Source organism: Natrix helvetica (assembly GCF_964273705.1).
Source record: "Natrix helvetica genome assembly, chromosome: 6".
Taxonomy (NCBI): Eukaryota; Metazoa; Chordata; class Lepidosauria; order Squamata; family Natricidae; genus Natrix; species Natrix helvetica.
The window spans coordinates 48,520,624-48,547,251 of NC_138553.1; the positions used below are offsets into that span (position 1 = coordinate 48,520,624).

The 26,628-nt window shown below is 37.3% G+C and overlaps 1 protein-coding gene across 2 annotated transcripts in view; it reads right to left on the reverse strand.

The window, feature by feature from the left end:
- Positions 1 to 19,375: 19,375 nt before the first annotated feature.
- MSRB3 (methionine sulfoxide reductase B3) overlaps positions 19,376 to 26,628 on the reverse strand; it is a 51,374-nt gene continuing 44,121 nt past the window's right edge. For both annotated transcript variants that reach the window (XM_081957427.1, XM_081957424.1), the window contains 2 exons: positions 25,698 to 25,795; positions 19,376 to 23,507 (listed from right to left, as the gene is read on the reverse strand). In XM_081957427.1, coding sequence (XP_081813553.1) covers positions 23,343 to 23,507; positions 25,698 to 25,795 — 263 coding nt within the window. In that variant the 3' untranslated portion in view covers positions 19,376 to 23,342. The remainder of the gene's footprint in view (positions 23,508 to 25,697; positions 25,796 to 26,628) is intronic.

Consider the following 26,628-nt stretch of genomic DNA (forward strand, 5'->3'; position numbering starts at 1 on the left):
TGCGAAAGAAGATGTGCCTTATTTGATGATTTGATGACATCAGCCCAACTAGCAAAAGAAGGGGTGTCACTGCGTTAATTGTTTGCTAGCCGAGCTGAAGATATACTGCGCAGGTCATAGGTCTTATCAGCAAGTGATTTACTGCGCATGCTTTTTAACACGTTTCTTAATACATAACACATTCCAGAGACTTTTGATCTTCTGTTCATCTGCCAAGAAGGTGGGCAACAATTGCTCTTGCCAAAATGTAACAATTAGATAGATTTGTTTATTTTTATTTTCATATTAAAGTTTGTTTTAATTAGAACATGTTCTCGGGTTTTTATTTCTTATCTGAGATATGCTTCAAGGAGGGCTGGCAATCTGCACCTCGATCAAGGGGGAAGGGGAAACTTTCCATTCCTTCTCACAGGTTTTAGTGCTTTGGGCAAAAGTTGCTCTCATCAGAAAAGAGGACTTTGGACCACTGAGTAACAGGACTTTGGATCGCTGTGCTTCATTAAGACCAGAGTCAACACAGTCATCTACCAGGAGATTTTGGAGCACACTCGCCTGACCTCTTGGCATTGCCAAGAGAAAGATGAGAAACATGAGACCGAACAATGCAGAAGAGCTGAAGGCCGCTATTGAAGCAACCTGGTCTTCCATAACACCTCAGCAGTGCCACAGGCTGATAGCTTCCATGCCACACTGCATTGAGGCAGTAATTGCTGCAAAAGGGGCCCAAACCAAGTACTGAGTACATATGCATGCTTATACTTTTCAGAGATATTATTCTATGTGCAATCCTTGTTTAATTGATTGCATGTTATATTCTAATTTTCTGAGATTGTGGATTTGGGGTTTTCATGAGCTGCACTCCATAATCACCACAATTATGACAAATCACAGCTTGAACTATCTTGCTTTGCATGTAATGAGTTTTATCTCATATATTAGTTTCACCTGTTAAGTTGCATTACTGAAATAAATGAACTTTTGCACAATATTCTAATTTTTCGAGTTTCACCTGTAATTTCTTTTTATTCTGTTTTTGGTGCTTTTTATAATTTAACATTTTTAATATTAACAATATTAATATTAATTTGTATATTTTGTTTTTAACTTTGTTTATGCCACCAAGTCATTTGATTGTGAGATTGCTCTTTCTCTTTTTCTCTTTCTTTCTTTCTCTCTCCGAGAGAGAGAAAGATTTTTAAATGAGAGAGAGAGAGAGAGAGAAAGAGAGATTGAGATTATTAAATAAATAAATAATAGTCTGCAGAGAACCTGAATTTATTCTGTCTTTGCTAAAAATACAGGACAAATTCTTAAGCCTATGTAAACATTTTCAGAAAAGAAATGTATCTGAAGAAAAAGGGTGTTGGTACTTACCTGATACGCCTCGTCTAATAAGGTAGAGATAGCATCCATGCTTGAGTTGACACTGTCCACTCTCTCATTGGACTGAGTCTGATTAATAATTAATTAATATCCTTTATAACCCGCCCTTGTGAGTAGCTCCACCCAGCTTCCAACGAAGAAAACATACACAGACTCAGCGTGTTATCCAAGAAATCAAAACTTTAGTAACAAAGAAATGCAAACTGTTTAATAACACATCACAATGTCAAGTTCAATTATAACTCTCTCTATACAGACAAAAGGCAGACAAAAGGCAACCCTCCCTTGTGTGCAGAAATGAGGACCAGTTGCCCCTCAGGGTGGGGCTGGATGCTATCTTCACCTTATTAGAAGAGGCGTATCAGGTAAGTACCAACACCCTTTCTCAACAGAGGTGGAGATAGCATCCATGCATGGGACATACCCAAGCTGAACTGTCCTCATGGGAGGGAGAAGACTGGTATGAATTATCTGTCAGAATGGACCGATTGCAAGACTCTACGGCCAAATGCCGCGTCAGCTGATGCAATTTTTTCTATTTTATAGATATTAATAAAGGGCGAAGGTGATGCCCAAGTAGCCGCCCTGCAAATCTTGTCTAGGAGAGCCTGTGTCACCCATGCAGCAGTGATGGCAGTGCTCCTCGTCGCGTGAGCAGTAACACCTCCAGGAGCTGACTCCTGATTAGATTCATATGCAGTAGCTATACATTTCCTGACCCATCTACCAATGGTAGAAACTGATACTCTCCATCCCAGTAATGTGGACTGGAAAGAGACAAAGAGAGTCTCTGATTTCCGGAATTCCGCTGTCCAGTGGATATAGATCTTAAGGGCACATTGTACATCAAGCTTATGCCACTGTCTTTCTAATGGATGGGTCAGAGACGGACAGAAGTTAGGTAAGATCACCTCTTGGGCCCCGTGGAACCATGAACTAATTTTTGGCACAAAGGAGGGATCTGATCTGAGCACCACCCTGTCCCCATAGAAGGTACACAAGTCCTCTCTAATAGACAGGACCTGTAGTTCCGATATCCTCCTGGTGGAGGTGATGGCTACCAGGAAGGATACCTTCAAGGTGAGGAACTGTAGTGAGACAGATCGGAGGGGCTCGAAAGGCGATTTGGTGAGAGCAGTGAGGACCTTTGACAAATCCCAGGTGGGATACTTGTGAACTGTCAGGAGCCTAAGATTGGCAGCCCCTTTAAGGAACCTCCATATGGAGGGGTGTTGTGATAAAGTTTGACCTCCTCCCCAGGTCAATATGGTAGCCAGAGCTGCTGCCTGTCTCCTAATAGTATTAGATGATAACCCCTTCTCCAAACCATCCTGGAGGAACTCTAGGACTGGAGAAACCGATGACATGGTAGGAGAGATGTCCTTGGCCAGGCACCAGGTACAGAAAGTCCGCCATGTCTCATTATAAATATGGTCTGTGGAAGGCCTCCTAGAGGTCTGGATCGTGTCAATGACCCTGGAGGGGAAATTGTCTTGCCTTAGAGCAGCGGTTCTCAAATAGTGGGGCGCGCCCCCCTGGGGGGGCGCGAGGCTCCGTAAAGGGGGGCGCGAAGGCTCCCTTTCCATCTGGGTGCAACGGGGGCGGCGAAGGCGGCAAAGGAAAAGGCAAAGGCGGCAACAGTGGCGGCGAAGGTGAAGGCGGCGAAGGCGAAGGCGGCGGACTGGAGTTTCCCGCCAAGGTTGCCTGTCCGACCAGCCCCCGCTGGCTCCTGGCTGAGGGAGGAGCTGCCGCTCCGCCTTCTCCGAACGCGATCCACGCCCTGCAACTGGCCGCGAGGGGAAGCGGAAGCAAAAGCTTTGGCTATCAAGTCTTTTGGAAGTTCCTTGTATCTGGTGGGTGTTATTGCTAAGTTTATTTATTGAAGCCTTCTAGTGGGATACCGTGTCTGTGAGAATGTCTCCCTGTTGAGTTTCCTTTCAAATTTAAGTGTGGAGACATATCCATGTGACTCTTTGGTTCCAGAAAGATGCAATCTCCTCCAATGGATCTTTTGACCAAGTGCCTGGTTTACTACTCAGGCCTATCTCTGCAGTTTAAAATATTTTTCTCCTTTTGTTTTTTTACTTAAAGTTAATAAAGGGTTAAAGTTTTTTTTAATAAAGTTAATAAAGCTATTCTTTGTTGTAAATTGATCCACATTTCTTTCTTTTTTTATTCTCTTATATGTTAATAAAGATACAGTGTTATGCAGAGTGTTTATAGGTGTTTATAGACAAATGATACTATTTACAGTTGCGCGGGGGGGGCGCGAAATGTTTTCTTCTTCCTAGGGGGGGCATGACAGAAAATAATTGAGAAGCACTGCCTTAGAGTGTCCTGCTCAAACACCAGGTGGTCAGCTGGAGCCACTGAGGGTCTGGATGCTCCAGCGACCCATGACTGAGGGATATTCTGTCCGGCGGGATCCTCCAGGGTCTCTCCACGGACAAGGCTTGGAGGTCTACAAACCACAGCCGATGTGGCCAGTGCGGGGCAATGTGGATGACTTCTGCCCTGATGGAGATGACCTTGCGTATGACTCTGGCTATCAGCAGAGTTGGTGGAAAAGCATATAGGAGTCCATGAGGCCAGGGACAACAAAGGGCATCCACTCCCTTTGCACCTGGCATATGGAACCTCATAAGGTACCTGGGCAGCTGTGAATTGGTTGGGGAGGCAAACAGGTCTATAACCGGAACCCCGAAACGAGTCCAGCTGTAGTGGTGATCGGTGACCTGGACATGAGCTTGCTGACTGGGCACGGTCAGGCTGAGAAGATCAGGATTGCCTCTGTTGGTCAGCCTTGCTCAAGTGTTTGGCGCCCTTTGAAGCTGACTTTGAGCTCTTCTTGGGCTTGGAGCCCTTGTTGTCCTTGGAGGCCTTATCATGGCTCCTGGCACCCTCTCCCCCGAGAGGTAGATGGTACAGCTGGGGAGAGGGGAGCCTGTGCGACTGCCAATAAGCCTGGGCCCGCTTCTTGACAGCCTCAGGAAAGGGCCCAGCCATGCTACTATCCACAATTTTGTGTCACTGTGGAATGGCTGAATCAAAATGGCGGCTGCACCTCTTCTGTAGACGCTCCGCCTCAAAGATGGCATTTCACGGCTTTTTTGCATCATCTGTTGTGACGCTCTGAGGTTCGGGAGCGGTTGGAGAAAGGCACTCGTCTCCCAGAGATCGCAATGCCCCGCAATGCAGTAGAGCGCTCTCCACGGCCCGCAGCGCTCACCCAGCGGCTAATTGGATGTCTCCAAAGTGCTCTCTTTGCACCGCAGCTGTCAGCAATCTGTCAGAGATGAAAGGGAGCCAATTGTCTTCACGCAGGCGGCTCCAAGGCTGACAGGAGGGTGTGGGCGGACAAGCCTTGCTGTCACGGCTGCAGAAGCGGCTGTCAAATGAACCAGGTGGAGGGCTCAAGCAGCCAATTTGCGCACAGAGAGTGAACGCGATGGACCCTGTGGCTCAAGGGTCCACAGTCCTCCACCTGAAGACCCAAAGGCAATGCCTCACTGAGGCGTGGGTCAGTCAGGCCTAGGCCGTATGGCCCAATGTGACCAGGAATCCCTGCCATTGGTAAGAGCCCTTTCTATTTGTACTCACAGTAAAATCCAGAATCCAAATTGATATATCCTGATAAATTTAGAATAGAATCACCAAATTGAGCTAGAGAACTAGGATAACATGTCTGTCCCAGAGTGGACTGAGTCGAAAGCTGGGTGGAGCTACTCACAAGGGCGGGTTATAAAGGATATTAATTAATTATTAATCAGACTCAGTCCAATCAGAGAGCGGACAGTGTCAACCCATGCATGAATGCTATCTCCACCTCTATTGAGAACTGAGATATTCTACATTACGCTGTATTTAGAAAGTGTACATCATGAAGCATTGATAGTACCAACCTAAGAAAAAAATGTAAAATTGCTCTCTTCTTAGCAAAAAAGATATAATTTGTTCATCAGATTGGGCTTGCTAGCAAAGGGACTGCAGGACATTTACTATGACATAAATTTTTGAATAGGCCTCCAAGGAAGATCCAGGAAATGTTTTATTGGTAAAATAAATATGTGTGATAGAAATCTGCTTAGAAGTTGCTTTCAGAATTAGAATAATTGATCATATAAAAGACTAAGCCTTGAAAAAAAGAAGGAAATTAGCATGGATTTCATAAAATGCAAATCCTGCCTCACTAAATTTATAAAGAAGTTCAAAAGTGTCAACAAGAATAGGAATGAAGGCAGCCCTGTCCACATCAAATGCTTGAATTTTCAAAATATATTTTAGAGAGTTCTTCATCAAAGGTTCTTGAGTAAATTCAGAAGTCTTAGTAACAGAGGACTTGTCTTTTAAGAGCTTGAAATAGTTATAAAGCAGATAACAGAGAATAGGAATAAATTAGTCATTTTCTCAATACAATCAGGGAAGAAGTCAAGTATCCCAAAACTTGTATTATAACTGGTGCTTTTTAATTCATACTTGAAGCAGAGAGTTAATCAGATTTGTGGACGATTCAAAAAAACTGAGGTGGTGAAAGCCAAAAGTGATTATGAAGATGTTTTTAAATTCATTGCCCTACTGTAGTCATCCAAATGGCAAATGTATCTCAGTTTATGTAAGTGTAAAATGATTTTAGGGCAAAATATTTTATATTAGGGCAAAAACCTAATTGCTCATGTATACACAGTAGACTGAGACCTTTTAGCTTGTAGAAAAGTCAACTAAAGGGAGACATAAATGAAGTATTTAAGTATATATAACCTTTGTGGGTATCTGACTTAAATAAAGAGGAAAGGATTGTCAGGATCTGATTGAAGAGATAAAAGTATGGAGTTGTCTGGTGTTGGCTTTCAGAAGTTTTGTTCATCACTGGCAAAGTGTGTAGCAAATGGTGATAGTTATGTGAAGAAGCAGATATAGGTAACAAAAGTGCTCATTTCAAAGGTTTTTTTTCTTGTTATGGAGGTGGAGGCATTTTTTCTCCAAATCTTCTATGCATCTTCATTGTTTCATCCTGAAAAGCTAGTTTCTGCACAGATAATACAATAGAAAATAATCCTCCCCTCAAATGACAACCAAAAGCTGACAATCATCATAAACTACAACAAGAAGCATGGACTGTCCTACATTATCTCTTAGTCTGGCCTACAGTTTTGCTCTTCCGAGGTGGTGGTCCCCCATCCAGCTGGTAGCTTGGCCCAATTCTGCTTAACTTTCTAAGTCAGCCAAAATCAGTCACATTGTACAATCTGCTGAGCTTTATGATGAATAAAGAGATGGCAAACAGTATTCAAGGAAGAAGCCACAGCCATCTGTCTCCTGCTGTAAATGAGATTTAAATCTATGTGTGTTTTGTATATATCAAAAATTAAACTGTTGGTTTTAGTGTTGAATGTCAGTTGCCTTGGAGTATCTTCTTTGCATATGGAAGGATAACAGTATTTTCATTATCTAAATACTGTAATTTTCCTTAATTCCTTAAGACAAAGATAATTTTTAATCCTAAAATATAAAAATTTGTACAAGTTGGAAAGGGATAAATTCTATCTGTATCTCTCCTCAAAAAATTTTTTTGTAATTTCCTAAGACATTATTCAGTAATCTGTGTTTATAGCAATGCACAGTTGCTACAGGGCATATATGGAACTCATATTATTCAAAATAATTTACTTGGTTGTCTGTGAGAAGTGGAGTATGAATACCAGCCTATTTAGAAAAAAGAGGAGTAAATCCAATCCCAAACTACTTTCCCTGTTTTACCACAATTGCTGAAGTAAACATTTGGTACAGCAGCATAACCATACCATAAAGCAGTGTGAACATTCCTGCCCATGGAATGAAATAACTTTTAAGAATTAAAACAGTTCTTGTGATGGAATTCCCAGTTGAAAATAGAAAGACTACAAGACAGTTAAGGGAAGAAACAGGGTTACTACTAAAGAGATTGTTCAGTTGAAGGTGGAAGCCAGCATAAGAAAAAGAACAACTGAGAGAAGTTTACTAACTGACATCTGAAATCCTTTATCAATGAATTAAGTGGTTCTGCATTCAGATGTATAAACCAGGTTTCTTTTATGAACATTTAGCAAAATATTAGACATCATTATACATATTGATGCAATATTGTCTGCAAATACCAAGATTCAAATATTCATACATATCATGCTATACTCTTTTAGGGTAAGCATATTAGATAAAATGCAGGGTGAAAGTAAGTATCAGTAAGCAAAATAACGAAGGATATAAAAGGAAATCCAAGTAAGTCTAGTTTATTCCAGCACTGGTCATTCTCTTTCTCCCTATCTTCTGTCCCTGGAAACTATCTTTGCTCCTTCCATATACTGTCCTGTGTTCTTTAACTTTTTTTTTTTTTTGAGAAACTTATCAACTCCATCCAATCACAACTTTCTTAATTTTTCTCTTCCTCTCAAGCCATTCATTTCCCCTTCATATATTTATTTTATGATTTGATCCTCATACATTCGCTCTGTATGACAAACCATCTCAATGAACTGCTTTCATACTATATCATTTTTAACTAGGGCTCAGATCTTTCTGTAAATCTTAGGCAAAATCTCACTATTCACTTTCAGCTCCAGCAGGGTTCTCTCAACCAATTGAGCTCTGATGGTGACTGGAAAAGCCATAGGATTTTATATTCGAATTTATCCCAGATGTCCTTGAGGATCCCAATGACTCAAGAAGGCTAAGAGACAGTATTTCAAGGCAGCAGAACCCGCATTGAGGCCTTTATCAAAAACAGGTGAAAATCCAGCTTTAAGGAAACAGATACACTGTGGGGCATACACAATGAAGACTGTAAACTTTTTGTTTGAATAACTCCATTACAGCCCACATTGTAAACTTTACAAACCTATGGGCCTTAGATTAAATGGTTCATAATCTTGATTATATAGATCTCAACTGCTGCCTAATTGCTTATTGCCATTCCTGGAGGAGGAGAAAGGGTAAAATGCAAAGCAATATTTGCCAGACACCCACGTACATACTGTTCCCAAGTGTCAGTGCCCAGAAAGAGACTTTCAAATAGTTGAGACTTGATTTCATCAATGCTAATGTCATCAATTTTCCACAAATGATAGTCTATATTTTTGAGAGAACACAACTATTTTTATTGTAATGATTATGAGGTACTTATCTCCATACTACAGAAAGTGGCCTGCATCAACATCTGAGTCTCATTTGAAAAATAGAAGAATGGGCACACCGTCTGCATGCAACCAGACCAACAAATTATGTACCAACATAGAACAGTAATCTTGACCAGGTTAGCACAAGTCAGAAAGTAAATAGAATACCCTGTTTCCCCGAAAATAAGACCTCTCCGGATAATAAGCCCAATTTGGCTTTTGAGTGCATGTGCTAAAAGAAGCCCTCCCCCCAAATATTACAACACAGGAGCAGCCATGAGGTGACCACGCTTCCCGCCTCCTGCACCTCAAAAATAATAAGACCTCCCCCAAATAATAAGACCTCCCCAATAAGGTCAAGTGCTTATTTGGGGGGTCAAACTTGGTAGGTGCCAGAATACAGCCCCGTTTCAACTGTTTTTGAATGGGAATAAATAAATAAATAGTCTAATTTCATTTGAACCCGTCACTCATTTTTGCATTTAGGCATTCACAGAAAATAAAAATGGAGTCTATAATATAGTACTTTGTTGGAAACTGGGATAATAAGCAGTCTGAAAGGATAAATCCCAGATGGAAAGCAGATTTACACTTTTGTTTTTGTTTTGCTTTTTTTTTTTTTTTTTTTTTTTTTTTTTTTTTTTGCATATGGTGACTTGTCCCGTGGAATGTTGCAGCTGTTCCAAGAGAGCATTGCTCCGAACCATGCTCGGAATGTTTGAAATGTTCCCTATAGCATTTCTTACAAATAGTTACTCATTTCTAAGGACACCGGAAAAATCATCTGAGATTAGACCAGCATTCCATTCCCTTCAGCAATTCACCAGATGCCTTAGAAAATCCATCTGAAGAATATAAATATAACAGCATCTACCCACTAGATTCTATAACAACTGACATTCAAAGCAAGGTAAGTCTTAATTATAAATAGCCACAGACAACTTTGTCCTCCATAAATTTATGAAAATGTTTTAAATTCATGACCATGTAGCAAGTGGTCATTTTCTCATCTGTGGTTGTGAATGTCATAAGTTTAATATATAAAATTAACTTGCTGGAATTCATTACTATAAAATTAGTAAAAGTACTTGTAGAGAATCTGACAAGATACATTACCTTTTTGCCAGTCTTCAATATTGTTCTGAATCCAAAATATTGCTGGTTTCTACTATTCTTTAAAAAGGAGAAAACTTTCTATTCACTTTTGCATGCTGTGAAAAATCTTTTATAACCATATCACATATACTCAGTGTAATTGTCAACTCTTTCAAATTACAAACAAGATCATGACTTTTTCCAAGTTGCTCCAAGTTTGTTCTGCACCTGTTCCATCACTAAATCTTTTTTAAAAAGATATAGCTATTTAGACTTAAACAGTACTCCATGTATGACAGTATGATTAAAAATGTTTCTGTCCTTATGGACTACAGCTTCCGAAAGTGTAGAAATTGTCAGAAAAGTAAGCTAATATATAAAGAACTCAAGGGTTGGTTCCTCCATTTGGCAGAATAACCTCACAATATCAGAGGACAGAGGACATGGAGCATGGAGCATGGAGCAAGCTATTGAGAATGGAACTAGATGTGCAAACATACAAACTATTCTGCATCCCTCAAGCTAATATGCTACTCTAAATTCTATTGCTAGTTTATAATACTCAACTACCAGTATATTTGGTTTGTTATTTTCCATTAATGGACTACAATTGCGTGTTTTCAACCTACCTCTGCATAGGAGAATGGACCAGGATGGAATTGCATTTTAGTATTAACTGCATCATGCTTTTAACTTATGACTCAACTAGAGATCACCATCAAATAAATGACATATGAAAAAGTAAAAATCATCAGCATGAAAGGAAGCTTAATTATATTGTTTTATAAAATAATAAAATGCAAAGGTAAGCACATGGTATAACCGTACATATTATTTTCCTTTCATTTAAGTGACCTTTAGGCACTCAATTATAGTTTTGACTATAAAGCAACTATTATATCTTAGCCTGAGATTTCCAGTTACTTTTCAACCCCTCAGATTTAGTTTTATGTAATGCAGGAAAGTTCATTATGCAAATCACAATTTTCTGGGATTAGATAATTAAGAGTCACAGCTACTTCCATTTGAAATCTCAAGAAGACAGAAATAAAATAATTGTAGTCCTAGCAAAATCCACCTAAATATATCATGCTTAAAGTCTAAGCAGACAGGCAAACAGGCTGTTATATTTCAATTTTAATTGGAAGTTCAACATACTATAGAATATTAGCCAAATATGTTCCGAGGGAACAAGAATGCACACAACTGTTGCAGTCTCAGTACAGTATAAATTTGTGCACAAGTACTTGAAGAACAAAATTAGGTACTTGAAGACTAGATCCATCAAAATAAATATGACAATTAAATCACAGTAAGTTCAGTGGATCTGTTGTGCACCACACTGAAATTGGTTTCAAATGTATATTGATTCCAATAGCTGCCAAGACTTCAGCTGAATCACTTAAGTTTCCATGCTTAATTTTGAGATTCTTTATTTCAGCTGATGACCCCATTAAAATATTGAAAGGAATAAGGGCAAGATGGGGAAATGACAGCAAAATTTCTTCACTGCCATTCTTTCATATGTATGTGACAAGTAATGTTGATTTCATATTAATTCCATAGGGGCCTTTATCTTTACTTTTAAAAAAAGTCTGTTCTATCTGCTGAATATTATTCAGTAGATGCATTCAAAGATTGTTTTAGAAATATGTTTGAAATTTTCACCACATATAGATTGGACCTGTAAGATTCAGATTTTAACTACCGTATTTTTCGGACTATAAGACGCACCGGAGTATAAGACGCACCAAGATTTTGAAGAGGTAAATTAAAAAAAAAAACGTTTTTTCCCTCCCTGGCCCCCAGGAGCACTCTGAAAGGCCTCCCAATCCCTCTGCATGCCCTGTTTTTCTGCAAAGTGCTCCTGGGGGCCGGGGGGGCAAAAACGCAATGCATGGGGGGTTTGGGAGGTGAAAAATGGGCCAGTTTTTCATGAAAATGGGGCGTGCAAAGAGTTTGGGAGGCCTGCAGAGTGCTCCTGGGGGCTTGGAAGGGCAAAAACACTCTGATTTTTGTGAAAAATGGGTTTGTTTTTTACTAATTTTTTCCCTCCCCAGCTCCCAGGAGCACTCTACAGGCTTCCCAAGCTCTTTACATGACCATTTTTGCGAAAAATGGGATGCACAGAGCGGGATTTCGGGAGGCCAAAAATTAAGACGCACCAACATTTCCATCCTTTTTTAGGGGGGGAAAGGTGCATATTACAGGTGAAACTAGAAAAGTTTGAATATGCAAAAGTTCATTTATTTCAGTAATGCAACTTAAAAGGTGAAACTAATATATGAGATAAGATTCATTACATGCAAAGCAAGAATAGCGGCCTTCAGCTCTTCTGCATTGTTCGGTCTCATGTCTCTCATCTTTCTCTTGGCAATGCCCCATAGATTCTCTATGGGGTTCAAGTCAGGCGAGTTTGCTGGCCAATCAAGCACAGTAATCCAACAGTCATTGAACCAGGTTTTGGTGTTTTTGGCAGTGTGGGCAGCTGGAAAATGAAGTCAGCATCCCCATAAAGCTCGTCTTCTTGTCTGAGAATAACTTTTGCATCTCATTTGGTAACCAAGGACCCAGAGTATGGTGGAAGAATGGAGAGGCTAATCAAGCACAGTAATCCCACGGTCATTGAACCAGGTTTTAGTGCTTTTGGCAAAAGTTGCTCTCATCAGAAAAGAGGACTTTGGACCACTGAGCAACAGGACTTTGGACCACTGTGCTTCATTAAGACCAGGGTCAACGCAGTTGTCTACCAAGAGATTTTGGAGCACTTCATGCTTCCTTCCGCAGACGAGCTTTATGGGGATGCTGACTTCATTTTCCAGCTGCCCACACTGCCAAAAGCACCGAAACCTGGTTCAATGACTGTGGGATTACTGTGCTTGATTGGCCAGCAAACTAATCTGACCTGAACCCCATAGAGAATCTATGGGGCATTGCCAAGAGAAAGATGAGAGACATGAGACTGAACAATGCAGAAGAGCTGAAGGCCGCTATTGAAGCATCCTGGTCTTCCATAACACCTCAGCAGTGCCACAGGCTGATAGCTTCCATGCCACGCCACATTGAGGCAGTAATTGCTGCAAAAGGGGCCCAAACCAAGTACTGAGTACATATGCATGCATATACTTTTCAGAGATCCGATATTGTTCTATGTGCAATCCTTGTTTTATTGATTGCATGTAATATTCTAATTTTCTGAGATGGTGGATTTGGGATTTTCATGAGCTGTACGCCATAATCATCACAATTATGACAAATCACAGCTTGAACTATCTTGCTTTGCATGTAATGAGTCTGATCTCATATATTAGTTTCACCTTTTAAGTTGCATTACTGAAATAAATGAACGTTTGCACGATATTCTAATTTTTTGAGTTTCACCTGTATACTCCAAAAAATACTGTATATGATTTTATCTTGAAAAATCTTGCTAACAAATCATTTATATACTGCAGCTGACAGCCCAGAGATAAATATTCAGCTAGTGGGCAGGGGAAGAAAAACAGAACAAAGTATTATATCAAGATCTACAAGGAAAGGTAAAAATGCAGCCCTCAGGAGCTGAGATTGGACTGAAGAAACCAGATTGTTCCAAGAGATTAGCAGCATGGAGAGCAAAAAGGAGAGAAACAAACATCTGTAGCAAAACACCTTAGTGATTCTTACTGCTTTTCAAGGCCCAATGTAATTGATGCCTCTTTAGCCCAGCTGGTGCTTGTTAATGTGAAGGCAGCTATCTCTCCCAGCTCTGAAGCTGCTCCAACCTTTGTTCTTTGATTTGGTGGTGTCACAGGTTGTGACTTGGGGTCAGAGAACGAGCTGCTAGGTTTATGGGATGTGCAAAGCTCAGAACTACATCATCTTCCACTCTTTCTGAATTTGGCAGCTCCACCCAGTCTCAGTATTTGCCTTTAGACATCTATCCTTCTGAGCAGCTTCCAGCAGAAATATACCTCATCACAAACTTCCACTTAATGTTCTAACAGTTAGAACTGAATATGCTTCTTGGATGAGAAGAGAAAATGTTAAAAAAAAAACAACAATCAAGGAAGTCCTTTTGGGAAAAAGCACCTTTGTGACAATCACGACCTGGACGACTGAGAATCTCTATAGAAGGCAGAGGGAGCTAGAAATGCCAATGTCCCATAACTGTATCAACTCAACTGGAATTTCTAGTTCCAAAAAGATAGTGGAAATCACAGCAGCAATACCTTATTTTAATTTGAAATCTTGAAAATTTTATCCTATTTTTTTATAATTTCACTTTGTAGAAACGATTAAAGAATAGGGTAAATTTTTTAGAGTTTCATTGAAATTGGTTGCTAGCTAAATAAAAATATAGTTAAATGTTTACGAATTTCCCTTCTCAAATATTACCAAATTTTTGGTTTAATCAGCCCAACACATTCTGCAGAGCAGCAGACAATGTTATGTCCATCCCAGATAAGGAAAGAAATACTGAAGGGGCATTAAAATGAGGACCCAGTTTGTTGGGGGCAATATGATGATTCTGTAAATTGCTTAGAGAGGGCTGTAAAGCATTGGGAAGCAATGAAACAGTGCTATTGCTAATAATTTATTTTAGCATTTGAGTGGGAAAGTATTAGAATCCCAATTTATTCTCCACTTCCTTACAGTTACAAATAAATTGTTTAGTGAACAATATTGCTGCCCTTTTACGACACAAATCAAAGCATATTCACTTTTCCTAATAGTAGATGCAAAAATGCTTACTTATTTTTACTTATTAAAATATCTTGTTGTCCTGAGGAGGAGCCAACATCGCGATGATACGGACATGCGGTCTCGAAGCTCTGAGACCGCAGCCAATATTTTTGCCGCTGGGTGGCCCAATCGGACCTAAACCGTCCCGCAGAGACAGTGAACAGGAAGAATAAATCTTGCTGCTCTCAGGGACATCGCAAAGTCCCTGATCGATGCAAGAGAAGTTCTTCGAGCCAGCAACAAAAAATCCAGCCAAGGCTGATGAAATTGGGGCGGATCCAAAATGGAAGGATACGGAAAGAGAAAGTGTTTCCAGCTGGTGAGGAATTTTTACCGTTTTAAAAGAGACTGCCTATAAAAAACTTAAAATTAATTTAAATTGGAGAACAGAAGAAATAAGCGGCAGAATTAAGCTTTGAATGGTTTTGGACAGTGGGTTATCTTACTTTTTAAATGCTATGTTCATGGATGGAATTTATGCAAGCCTTTTAAAATGAATGGATTAAGTTTTCTTATTCTATTTTTTCTTTTATTATTCTTTGTAACCTATGGACTAAAATTATCTTCTTTCATTACTGTGGGTGTTTTTCTAACTCATTCAAGAATCGGACCTTTTTTTAACTTGGAATATAAAAAATATACAAAAAGAAACAAAGAAAATTGTAACAATAACACTGCTACTCGGAGGCTGGAGGTTTGTGCATTGGAAATGATACACTTCTACTTTCCTTACTGATTATCCTGGCTCGGCACTCCAAGGTGTCACTGCTTGTTTATAGAGAATGATAAGAAGAAAAGCATTCAGATGTCCCTTTGAAGTATATCATTAACTAGAGAAAAGTGAAAATAAAACTTTACTGTGAATTTATGCTTCATCTTGTAAAAACCTTCCAAGCCAGAGCAGCAGTGTTTGTTAGCTGGAGATAATAGCACAACTTCAACAGCAGAAATAAACTTTAAGCCTGCAAAAGATATTCTTAGAAATTCAGAAACTATCAAACACATTTGAGAGGACGGAGAAGAAGTTGGAAGACTTAGAGCATCTAACAGTAAAATATGATGAAGGAGTTGGAGATGTTTATCAAGTGGAAAAAGTGGAGGTTAGAATCCTAAAAACCGAAGAGGAAAATCACCATAAAGAAATTAAATCTGCTGATATTTATGGTGATTGGTTTGTGCCTGGAAATGGAAAGAGTGCAATACTGAAAGAGGAATTAAATGGAGGGGAACTCTACCCCAGACGGCAAGACACAGAAGAAGAAAAAGCAAAATAATTTATGAATTTAAAGAGAGAAATTTTATTAGCAACATCATTGATAACACTACTGACAATTAAAGATAAGCTGATTAAGGAAACAGAAGAAGGGCATCGAAATTACATGAGAAATTTTATAAGCAATGAGTTGCTAAGAGGAGTCCATACAAATTTGATTAAGGAGATGATTAGAGGATTGATACCACAAATGGCAGAAGACATGAGACTGTTTTGCTACTGGAAAGATACAGGTTGATAGATGGAAGTATATAATTTAAAACTAGTTAAACTTAGTGACAATAGATATAGTCAAATAAATAATTGATAATGATAATAATGTATACAACGTGTAGTGTTATGATAAGTAATAATTGGATAGGAATATTGAATGGTACCCATGAAAGGAAGATTAGAAATCTTTTTGATTATATATAAAGGTTAATAAAAAAAAGAACTAAGTTAGATTCAGTTAAGTCTTGATTATTAGGGGGGGAAATGTTATGATACAGGATATAGTCAAATAAAGGAGGGATAATGATAACAACGTATATATGTGTATGGGTACAACATAAGGAAACTGGATGTAAATTGTAAACAATGATTTGGAAAGGAGGATTAGAAAATTTTGTTACTAAATATTATGGATGTTTAGCTAGAATAGGACATAAGGATTCAGTGTTATTGGAGGATTTTAGAAATAGTAAATGAAATGCCAGTATGTGGTTATGTATTAAATCTTGGTATATTTTATGATGAAGGATGTTTAAACAATTATAGTCAAATGAAGATGGAGGTATGATGATGGTAACATGTATAAATATTTGAGTTAAAATACTTGAGTTAATATGAATTATGGTTGATGACTGTGGAAGGGATGCACGAAAGTCTTTTGTAACCAACTGTTACACTTTCTACAGTTTGTAAAGAAGGAAGATTATTTGTGTTGTGTTTGTTTTGAAAGTAAAAAATAAACAAATTATTAAAAAAAAATATTGTCGTCCTTTAAAAAATGTTTTCCTTGAACAACTTGCAGTCACTTTAAAACGACAATACAATATTAAATAAAAACACTGGGTAAAACTACAGAGCACATAGACATAAAGAGGTAATATAAATATAATTAGATACAGAATTCTATTGCAGTATGTTATATATTAATTATTTCAATGTTTGTCTAGTCCTAGAAAGAAAATGTGCCACTGGATGTCCCTTATAAAGGAAACAATGTGAAAACTGGGAATTAGTTAAGAAGATTACACCCTTCTGTACAGTTGCTTCCAAACCTCAACAAGAAAGGAGAGCTGGTGCCTGGCCAAGGTCTAGGGTTTGGGTTGGAATTTTCAGGAAGTGGTTTTCTTCAGATACTGAGGCCCAAGTCACAAAGGATTTTTAGGTTAATGTTAGCAACTTGAATCTGGTCTGCAAGTGAACTCTGGGACCAACCAAAAATACTGCAGAACTGGCATAAAATGGCCATAAAGTTCCAGTTAACATAATGCTATACTGATTCAAGTCTCCAGAGCATCTTTAAAGATATACCTACATATAAGCAACTGCAGTAATCTATATGGCCATTAATGGACAGTGATTAATGAAGCATTTGTTTATTTAGAGGAAATGTGTTAAGTCATCCATCAAAAGCAAAATATCACTCTATGGATTATGGATTAAGAAAGATGGATGCCATTTACTTGTGTGTTTCAATTTATTTCACAGCAAATTGGGATTCTTTAGGTACCAATACTTTTGGCTGTGCCTGCAAGCACTATGGAGAATAATGCACAGCTACCTGTATTTAGAAATATTTTTAAAATGAAATTTGTGATCACATTACTTTGTGTCTATATTCTAAATTGTATCTCTCTCTTTAGAGGCACCTTCTTCGCGTGCCAATTTTTGAGATTCCAATCCAACAAAGGAATACAACTACATTCTTATGCTACTTTCTTTGTTCAGTGCAGCACAACATTCAGATTATGGCCATTTTTCAGAATAGAAGGTTTTCCAAAGTATTTAAAATAAGTATTAAATTAAATAAACATAAAATTATTTCTTCCTTGGGATTTTAAATGTCACTTTGAATTTAGTGTATATTTTAACAGCCTGCCCCAAACCTAACAGACCTTTAAGTTCAAAAACCTTTCAGAATTTTAGAAAATCTTGACAATATTTATCATTCATTATTATACAGGCGTAGTTCATGAATATATTAATAAATGAACATTGCATAGATTTCAAATGTAGAACTATGAATAAGCTATAAAGTTGACTCTATATGATTGAATTTTTAGAACGTATTTCAACTATTTGCACACAATCTTGAGAGGTCAATAACTGTAGTTATGAAAACATTTGTCCAGAATGAACAAAGCTTCTTGAAAAGCATACATACCTATAGTTGATAGTTTAGTTCTTTTGCATGAACTTTTTTAAAATAACCAACATAAAATATTTCACAATGTTATTTTTGCTTGAACAATTCTGAAGACATCCCACAGAATTTCTAAAACAAATGCAGTTGTCAGTTCAAATATATTTTTTAAGTTGGGTGCAATATGAACCCACATTATCTGTTTCTCAGAAAGTATATTCTTAGTTAATGTCTAATCTTTTAAATAGTGATTCCTTCAGCTGATTCCAGGGCAGAGGTGGTATTCAGCTGGTTTGGACCTGTTCGGGCGAACCAGTAGCAGAAATTTTGAGTAGCTTGGAGAACTGGCAAATACCACCTCTGGTTGGCCCTGCCTTCCCGCTCCCGTCGTTGCCTGTCCTATATTCCCTTGTTTTTTAGCTCAGATGATTTGCGCAGCAGAGCGGATTACCACACCTCAGCTGAGCTAAAAAACAGCTCAACTCACCAGCCCTGACACCGAGGGCAGTCTTTGAGTGCTGTGTGCATGTGCAAAGCGCACGTTAGGCGCGAGTGCAAAGCGCTCTCTCATAGAACCGATAGGAAAAGATTTGTTGTTGATATCAAAGGATTAACCTGTAAACAATGCCAGATTTGTTTTTTGCAAATGTCCTGTAGTTGGCTTCTTATTCTTCAAAACTTGATATTCTTGCTGAAAAGAATAATACTAATTTTTTTGTAATGCTAAACAAACTCTGTGGACTTAATACTAAGAAATCCTATCCTTTTGAATTCATTGAGCCTCGATGAGAAACCTGTTGCTGACAATAAGTTCCATTAAATCTGGCTAGGGTGTTTTTAAGTCAGCAATTTTATACAAACCATGTTTCTCTACCAAGTCCACAATAAACATGACTGAATCTCAGCCAAACCTCTAGGATTATATAATAAAAATTAAAGCATCTGCATTTGAGAAATAATAAGTATATCTTTTAATGGTTCTTTGGCTTTAGGAGCAGTATCAAATCCCATTTATGATAATTACATTGATCAATTGATGAATAATCTTTCATCAATTTCAGTGAGAACTAAGAAACTTAATTTTGTATATCCCCCCCCCAAAAGATAAAATTAGAGTAGTTTTGTCAATTTCTCCTCCCTTTAACTACAGCTAAAAACATGAAGTATATTCCTGGGAACATGGCATGTGTAGATAATTATATTCTATGTTATCAATTTGCTTTTCTTCCTTTTAATGCATGGGTGGTGAATGATGGCCCTCTAGGAATTGAAGTCCACAATTCATATTGTCTCCCAACCATTATAATGACTGCTTAATACCAGAGCGCCCCCCTCCCCACATAGGACCTAAGATACAGACCATCCTTGAGTGAGAAATAATGAATCAAAAGCAAAGAATATAGAGAGAAATATTTATTTATAAATTAAATATATATCTGTGTTCAGCAAACATATTAAAAGGCATCTTCACTGAATAAAACCTAATGTCTTAAAAGCAAAAAACTAGTTTGGATGGCAAGTTCCAAATATACTAAAATAATCTTTTTCTTTTTCTTTCAATATCTGTATAAACTCTTATATAATATAGATCAGGGCTGTCAAACTCCCGGCCTGTGTGCCGAATGTGTCAGGTGCTGGCCACACCCACACCTGGTTTAGCCAAGGGGGGGAAAGTCCTGATATGTCACGTGACACCACCGTGATGTGAGTTTGACACCCCTGATATAGACTGAAACATGTGCATTCAGTAGTATCAGTCACACAATACAAAATATCCAGGAGACACCAACAGATTCCCCAGTCACATATTGCGCTCAATCCAAGGTATAGCAAAGCCATAAACAAAGTGATATTTCGGGCTCTGTGGTATTGTAAGTGTTACGCTCACATTATTTCTAACAAATATTATTAATGGAAAACAATATATACCCAGGGCTTCTGTTTATTAATGAAATTATGCTTTTATAGCATACCTATATGTGGCCATACTGATTCAATTCACTGCATTTCATAAACTGTAAATATAAATTAACTTATGAAAAGCTTACATTTTTGCTTATTAGAGGCTGAGGAATACATTCCTTTAAGAAGACAGAAATAGGTTGAAAGTGAAACATTAACAGAAAGTTATGTCAAAAATTAATGCCCCATATTTTTACTGATGTTACAAATCAGTGATTTCATTTCAGAAAATATAATTGGAGTAAATTAACTTCTAATAAAAATACAATCTCTTGGCAAATGGCAGATTCACCCAACAAATGAGAAAGCAATCACATACCTTAGAATAATGCTATAAATAACTCTTATGTATATGGTTGCATTCCTAAATCCTATATCAATCTATAATTCAATTTTTGTTGTTAAGAGGCATGAGGCTAATAGATAGCAATTTTAAATATTTGTGTGCCAGATACAGGTGATCTGTTTGATACAGGTAATGAATTATAGTAAAAATATCTTAAATAGTAGGATAACGTTATACTTCGCAAAATGCTGCTATTCTCAAGCATGACAGTTAATTTTCACAGCAATCACACCAATTTCCTTGTAACATGAAGTGGAAAGTAGGAATATCATTGCAAGAGATTTCTGTCATACATATACTAAAATCTGAGACTAATTCACAAATTATATGTTCATCACAGCTGAAGGACAAAATGTTTTCTTGCCAATACAAGTACTGAGATTGACTGTACTGACCTTTTAATTGTTTTTTAATCAACAGTGAGGACAGTGTCATGTTCCCACCCCACTTCAGGAGACCCAGGATAGGTCCCATGGCAAACCCAGTGATTAGGGTTAGGCCACACTTCATACTCAGCATTTCCTCTGTAAGACAAACTTGCTCACTCTTAATAGAACCAGGCATCTCACATCAAAACTTTACCACAGACCACCATCTTTCACTGGGTATGGCTACTCATTGCTATAGTTTTTATTGTTTATGAAAAAGTATTGTCTCTTTATTCTAAGGCAAGTGGATATGACACTGAGGATAGTGGATCTTCATATAGAAGTTGAAAAGGAGTAACAGAATACAACCTGATTATCTCCCAAGTAGTAATAAAAAGGTAAAGTAAGCATAGCAATTTGATGCTTACAATAGAACTTTCCTATCTACACACTGCCCCTTAAACATTGTAAGGGAAATTTCAGGAAGATCTGTACCATTTAATGAGGTATTAACTTTCCCAGAACAATGCTAATTGGTAAGGCAATACAGGTTTTCTAATTCACATAGGATCACAAAAAAAATAAAAAAAATCTTCCTCACGTTTGCAGACTATGATTCTTCTTTTGACTTTTTGAGGAGAAAAATACATTTTGAGGATTGAGGATTTTTAAAACTGTCATTACAAGTATGAGGAAACTAACTGGTCTATGATTACCAGTCTTCATCCATAGCTTTTAAAAATATATTGTGACTACTCTGGCCTCTTAAGCTGTTCCAAGGGAAAGCCACCTGCTACATAAAGAAATAAATTTACTATCTTTTCTAGGCTGTTCGATATAAATGTGATCTTATTTAATTTTTTTTTTAAATAGTATTTATCTAACTGAAGAAAGGGATGTATGGTTGCCATTTATGTAGTTGTATACTTTTGCAAAAATCCAAGACAAAAGTTGGGTTGATTATACTAAATTATACAATCTCATTTATGGAATGGTACAATAATTACAGACAGTTAGTTGACTACAGGTAGTCCTCGAGTTATGAAAATAATGGAAACTTCCCATTCAATTTATAACCCGAGGATTAGTGGGAGTGAATCTTATACCTTGAATGGATATAGCTCACTCACTCCTTTTGCCCACGCATTCGCTAATCAGATGCGTGGTTCGTTAAGTGCACATGAGATATTTCAGGGTGGGAAATGGGGGGAGGCCTAGTGATGGAACAGGCCACCTATTTAAGACCACCCAAGGCCTTTCCGACCAACTGAAATATCTCATGATCCCCACAATTGCTTTTTCTCCCACCCAACTTGCCACGCTGGGTCACTTACTATGCAAAGATCTAGCAAGCGGTGTCCTCTCCAGCCTGTCACGCACCTCTGAAGCTCCATTTTGGCGTGTGTAGGCCTTGTCTGAAATTTTACAGCCCAAAGGAAATTTGTTTTGGGCTGAAAAGTGCTGGAGGAGGCCTGCACACACCAAAAGGGAGCTGTGGAGCTCCATTTTGGGTTGCAAAGGCTTTTTGCAAGGATGGTAAATGTCTTTGCAAATGGAGGGAAAGCTTTGATATTTCAGGCCTTCCCTCAGTTCGCAAAGCCTTTTTCTGCAGATCTCATCCAGGCCTCCGTTTTCAGAGAACAGAGGTCTAAAGTATTGTGACACCATGACAGATCAATAGCATGAGATCTCACAATACTGATCTCACATGATCTTGCAGTACTTTAGGCCTTCAATCTCTGCGTACTCACCGAGGGCCTGAAGCACCAAAACAGACCAAGAAAGTGAAGGGTCTCTAGATCTTCGCAAGGTGATTATCCACAGGCCTAGTGCCTTTGAAGACTCGGGGGTGGGGGGGAGGAAAATAGGCAGGGCGAATGTTGAAGAGCCTCTGTGGTCATTCATAAGGGCTGCCGTGGTGCTGCACTTTAGTAGTTTCGGGACTTGCTCATAAACACTAGGGGGGGGGGGGGCGCTTATTGCGTAACTTCGAATGTTTACTAAAAGAACGCTCATAAACATGTATATGTGCAAATCAAAACAAAATCACCTAGAAAACTGTTTTCTTACTGTGGTTGTGTACTGAATGAAAAGAGTGAAAAATATGAAAGAATATAATTCAGACTTATTATAAGAAAAATGCAAGTAATCAACACCATAGTGTCAAAAGACAATTTGTTATGGAATCAAAGCAGAGAAGTTGTGAAATAGTTATGTCGGGTTATATAAGAAAAGAAATTAGCATCTCATTTTGATCAGGGAAAAAGCTGTATACTGCAGAACATTTTTGTATATTTTAAAAATAGTATGTAAGATAGATAAACACTAGGGGGGGCGCTTATTGCGTAACTTCGAATGTTTACTAAAGAAACGCTCATAACCATGTATATGTGCAAATCAAAACAAAATCACCTAGAAAACTGTTTTCTTACTATGGTTGTGTACTGAATGAATAATCAACACCATAGTGTCAAAAGACAATTTGTTATGGAATCAAAGCAGAGAAGTTGTGAAATAGTTATGTCGGGTTATATAAGAAAAAAAATTAGCATCTCATTTTGATCAGGGAAAAAGCTGTATACTGCAGAACATTTTTGTATATTTTAAAAATAGTATGTAAGATAGAAAACCATTTAGAAATATTCTTTCCATGTCATCTAGGAAAACAATCTTAAACAACAGATTCCCATTACAACTCTGTCTTATCTGGTTGTGCAGATGAAGAACTAGCATTGTCTTCTCCAGCATGATTCTTGTCTGCAGGCTCAAAAGCTAATGAAGCTGAATTTATACAATATCGTTTTCCAGTTGGACGTGGCCCATCATCAAATATATGGCCAAGATGAGCACCACACTAAAAGAAAATAATATAATTTGTGTTTATTTTTAAATATAGAAAACATAGTGGGAAAACTTAAGATACATGTATTGTTGTTTGAAAGTTAACACACATGAGCTTTATTTTTAAATTTGTTAAATTGGATTTAATTTAATTGGGGGATTTAAAATGATGGCCTTCAGTCATTATTCCTTTTTATTTAGTCCTTTCAGAAACTTACTCTAAACAAATGTACTTCAAATACATACAGTTTGATTGCAATTTGTACAAAGTGAATATGTTTATCCACATATCAAATAGAAGAGTCATATCTTTAGCAATACAAATGAAAGAGAATAATGTAAGATGCACAGTTGGTTTAAGATTGCCATATTGTTCCTTTCTGTCCTCTTCAAATGAAGTTAATTCTGAAGAGGATGTTTAACTACAGTAAGTAAACACTACAATCCTGTAACAATGTAACATTATAATATTCAAAAGTGTTTCCGGTAGGTGACTTACTAACTCTACAAAGAGGTCCCGCAAAAGCTAAAATAACTGTTTGAACAAGAAGTACAGGATTATTCCATAGAATTCTGTCAGGATTCAGGACATCATTTCTGAAGAAGGTCCCTGAGTACTCAAAATTTCCAAGATAATTTTTATACAGAACAAATTATAAATAGTATGTTCTTTTGTGGCAAAATATTTCATTGTTATCACTTTGCCTGTACAATTAAAGAACTATACGATACCCAAAGAAAGGTAGTTTTGAGACACATTAATATGTATTGTTCATAGTTCATTTAAACCTTTATAGTTCCCAGCTAGGAATAGCCACTCCAAAGACACACCTATGTTGTCTAGCAAATTTATTTTATATCAAGACCACATTTTCACTTTAGCTATATTGGACTTCTATTTCCCCCTGGAAACTAACATAATATTATGCAAAATATATTTATTATATATTCTTTTAAAAGAATGATCCTTTAATCATTCTACTTGATTTTCTATCTACTAATCTGCTACTTTATGATTTACTCTCCTGTTAAATACCCTTTTATAATAATGTACTATTATTATATACCATTGCAAGCTACCTTCTGATTGCTTTGGAATGAAAAGCAGAAAAACAAATCACAGAAACAGGAATATATGAAAGTGGTTAATTGTCTACATACACACAAGTAATTTACCTGAAGGTCTTAAGTAGAAGAAAAAGATAAATACAATTATGCTTTTACATCAGAGCTCCCCATGTAGATTTTTTCCTACAGAGTGCAGCTCTACTAGCACCAAAACAATTTTATGATTTGTTTATGATTTATGATTTGTTTATGATGATTGCCAGTATGAAAACTCTGGAAGTGAAAATAACTGTGTAATATGTAAGCCTGCTTCTTAGATTGTTCAAATGATTACTTTAATATCAATTTTTAAGTAATTCTAGCACACCGATATAGAAAACGTATAATAAAACCAAGATCAAACTTAAATTTCAATTGAAACTAGTTCAACTGCAGTAAAAAAAACTGAGTTAAATTGTTTATTCACCATTGCATTTGCCTTTCTAAATACTTCTACTTACGACTTTCAGTCAAATTTCTTTTGTGTTCTTTTATAATTGACCATATCTTCTGTTTCTGGGATTTGTTATTTTGCTCAATAACCTTTTCTCCCTGATAAGTCTGCATTGTGCCATTAATGTTATGGAAGACAGATGATAGTAACAGTCAAAAGGAATTAGAATGAGACATATAATGTAAAACAGTATTTAACATAATCACTCAAGTATTTTGGCAGAAGAAACTTGAAGATAAGGAGAAGATACATGAAGATACATGAGAATAATTCCTGGATTTCTGTTAGTACTGCTCCTCAACTATTCATAATGATGAAAGTAACACCCATTAGCCACATTTTGCATTTAGATTTAAGAGAGCAGAGGTCAGAGGAGAACCTCAAAAGGATGTTTGCCTAAAGGACAATTACTAAGCCTTCTGATTTAGGTCACTTCTGTACACAATGTTAAATAAAGTTCAACCTAGATAATATAGATTCTCATTAGACTTTAACTTTTTATACCTACCAGCTGTCATGCTTATGACCAGGCAGACAATGGTTAATTTTGGGATAACTAAGTTTTTCTATGTGAATGGACTAGAGCTGCTACAAAAAAAATTTTTAACATTAGATTGGCTTTTTTGTTGTTTTTAAACTGACCTCAGTGCAGCTTGTTTCCACCCTGTGCATCCCAAATGAGAAGTCATCAGTACATGTAATTGTGTCAGAGTTGATTACATCACAGAATGAAGGCCAACCTGAAAAATAAAAAAGGGACAAGAAATTAATTAGGAATGATTTGAGGGTTAAATAAACTTCTGACAGTTTTAATCACAAATGTGATTCTCAGGCATTTGCTATACACTGAATAAGCACATTGAATAGGCAAGGCAAAGCAGTAAGTTTCCACATTGTGAAATACTGTACTATTTTATAATCCTATATAGTCTTAAAATGTGTGAACCCTCTGGAGAATTATATTCATTTATAACTGTCATTTTAAAATTCCCACTTTTGAAGAATTTAAACAAGAAACCGAAAGTTAACATGCCTCCAAAACATAGGCATTCTTATCAAAGTGAGAGAAAAGGGTTTTCTCAAGCACTCCATTAAATTTCCATCACCTTCTACTTTAAAAAACAAGATTTCTGGTACAGCATATACACATGCATGTGCTCTTATTCATGCACATGAGGGATGACTAGAAATGCATGTCATTCTGGCATGTTTTATATGGGAAAATGTCAAGGACCAACATTTTTCTAATGAGCTAATTGGGAACAGTTGTTTTTCTCTTTTATCAAAAAAAAAATAAAAACATTACATCCATTAACTGCAAGTTTGATATGAACTGGGTTTATACAACACAGCCAAAAAGACAGTGTAAATAACATGTTTCATATCTTCCACTCACCTTCACCATTTTTTTCTATGAAGATTCTCATGGGAAAGTTAGTATAGCTCCTATACAAAAACTAATGGAAACACTGCATTCCTACTCAGTCATGTAAAACTAATGATTTAAAATTACAGCCTAAAATATATCCTACAAAGTATATCAGATGAGGAGATATAGAATTCTATAAAATCA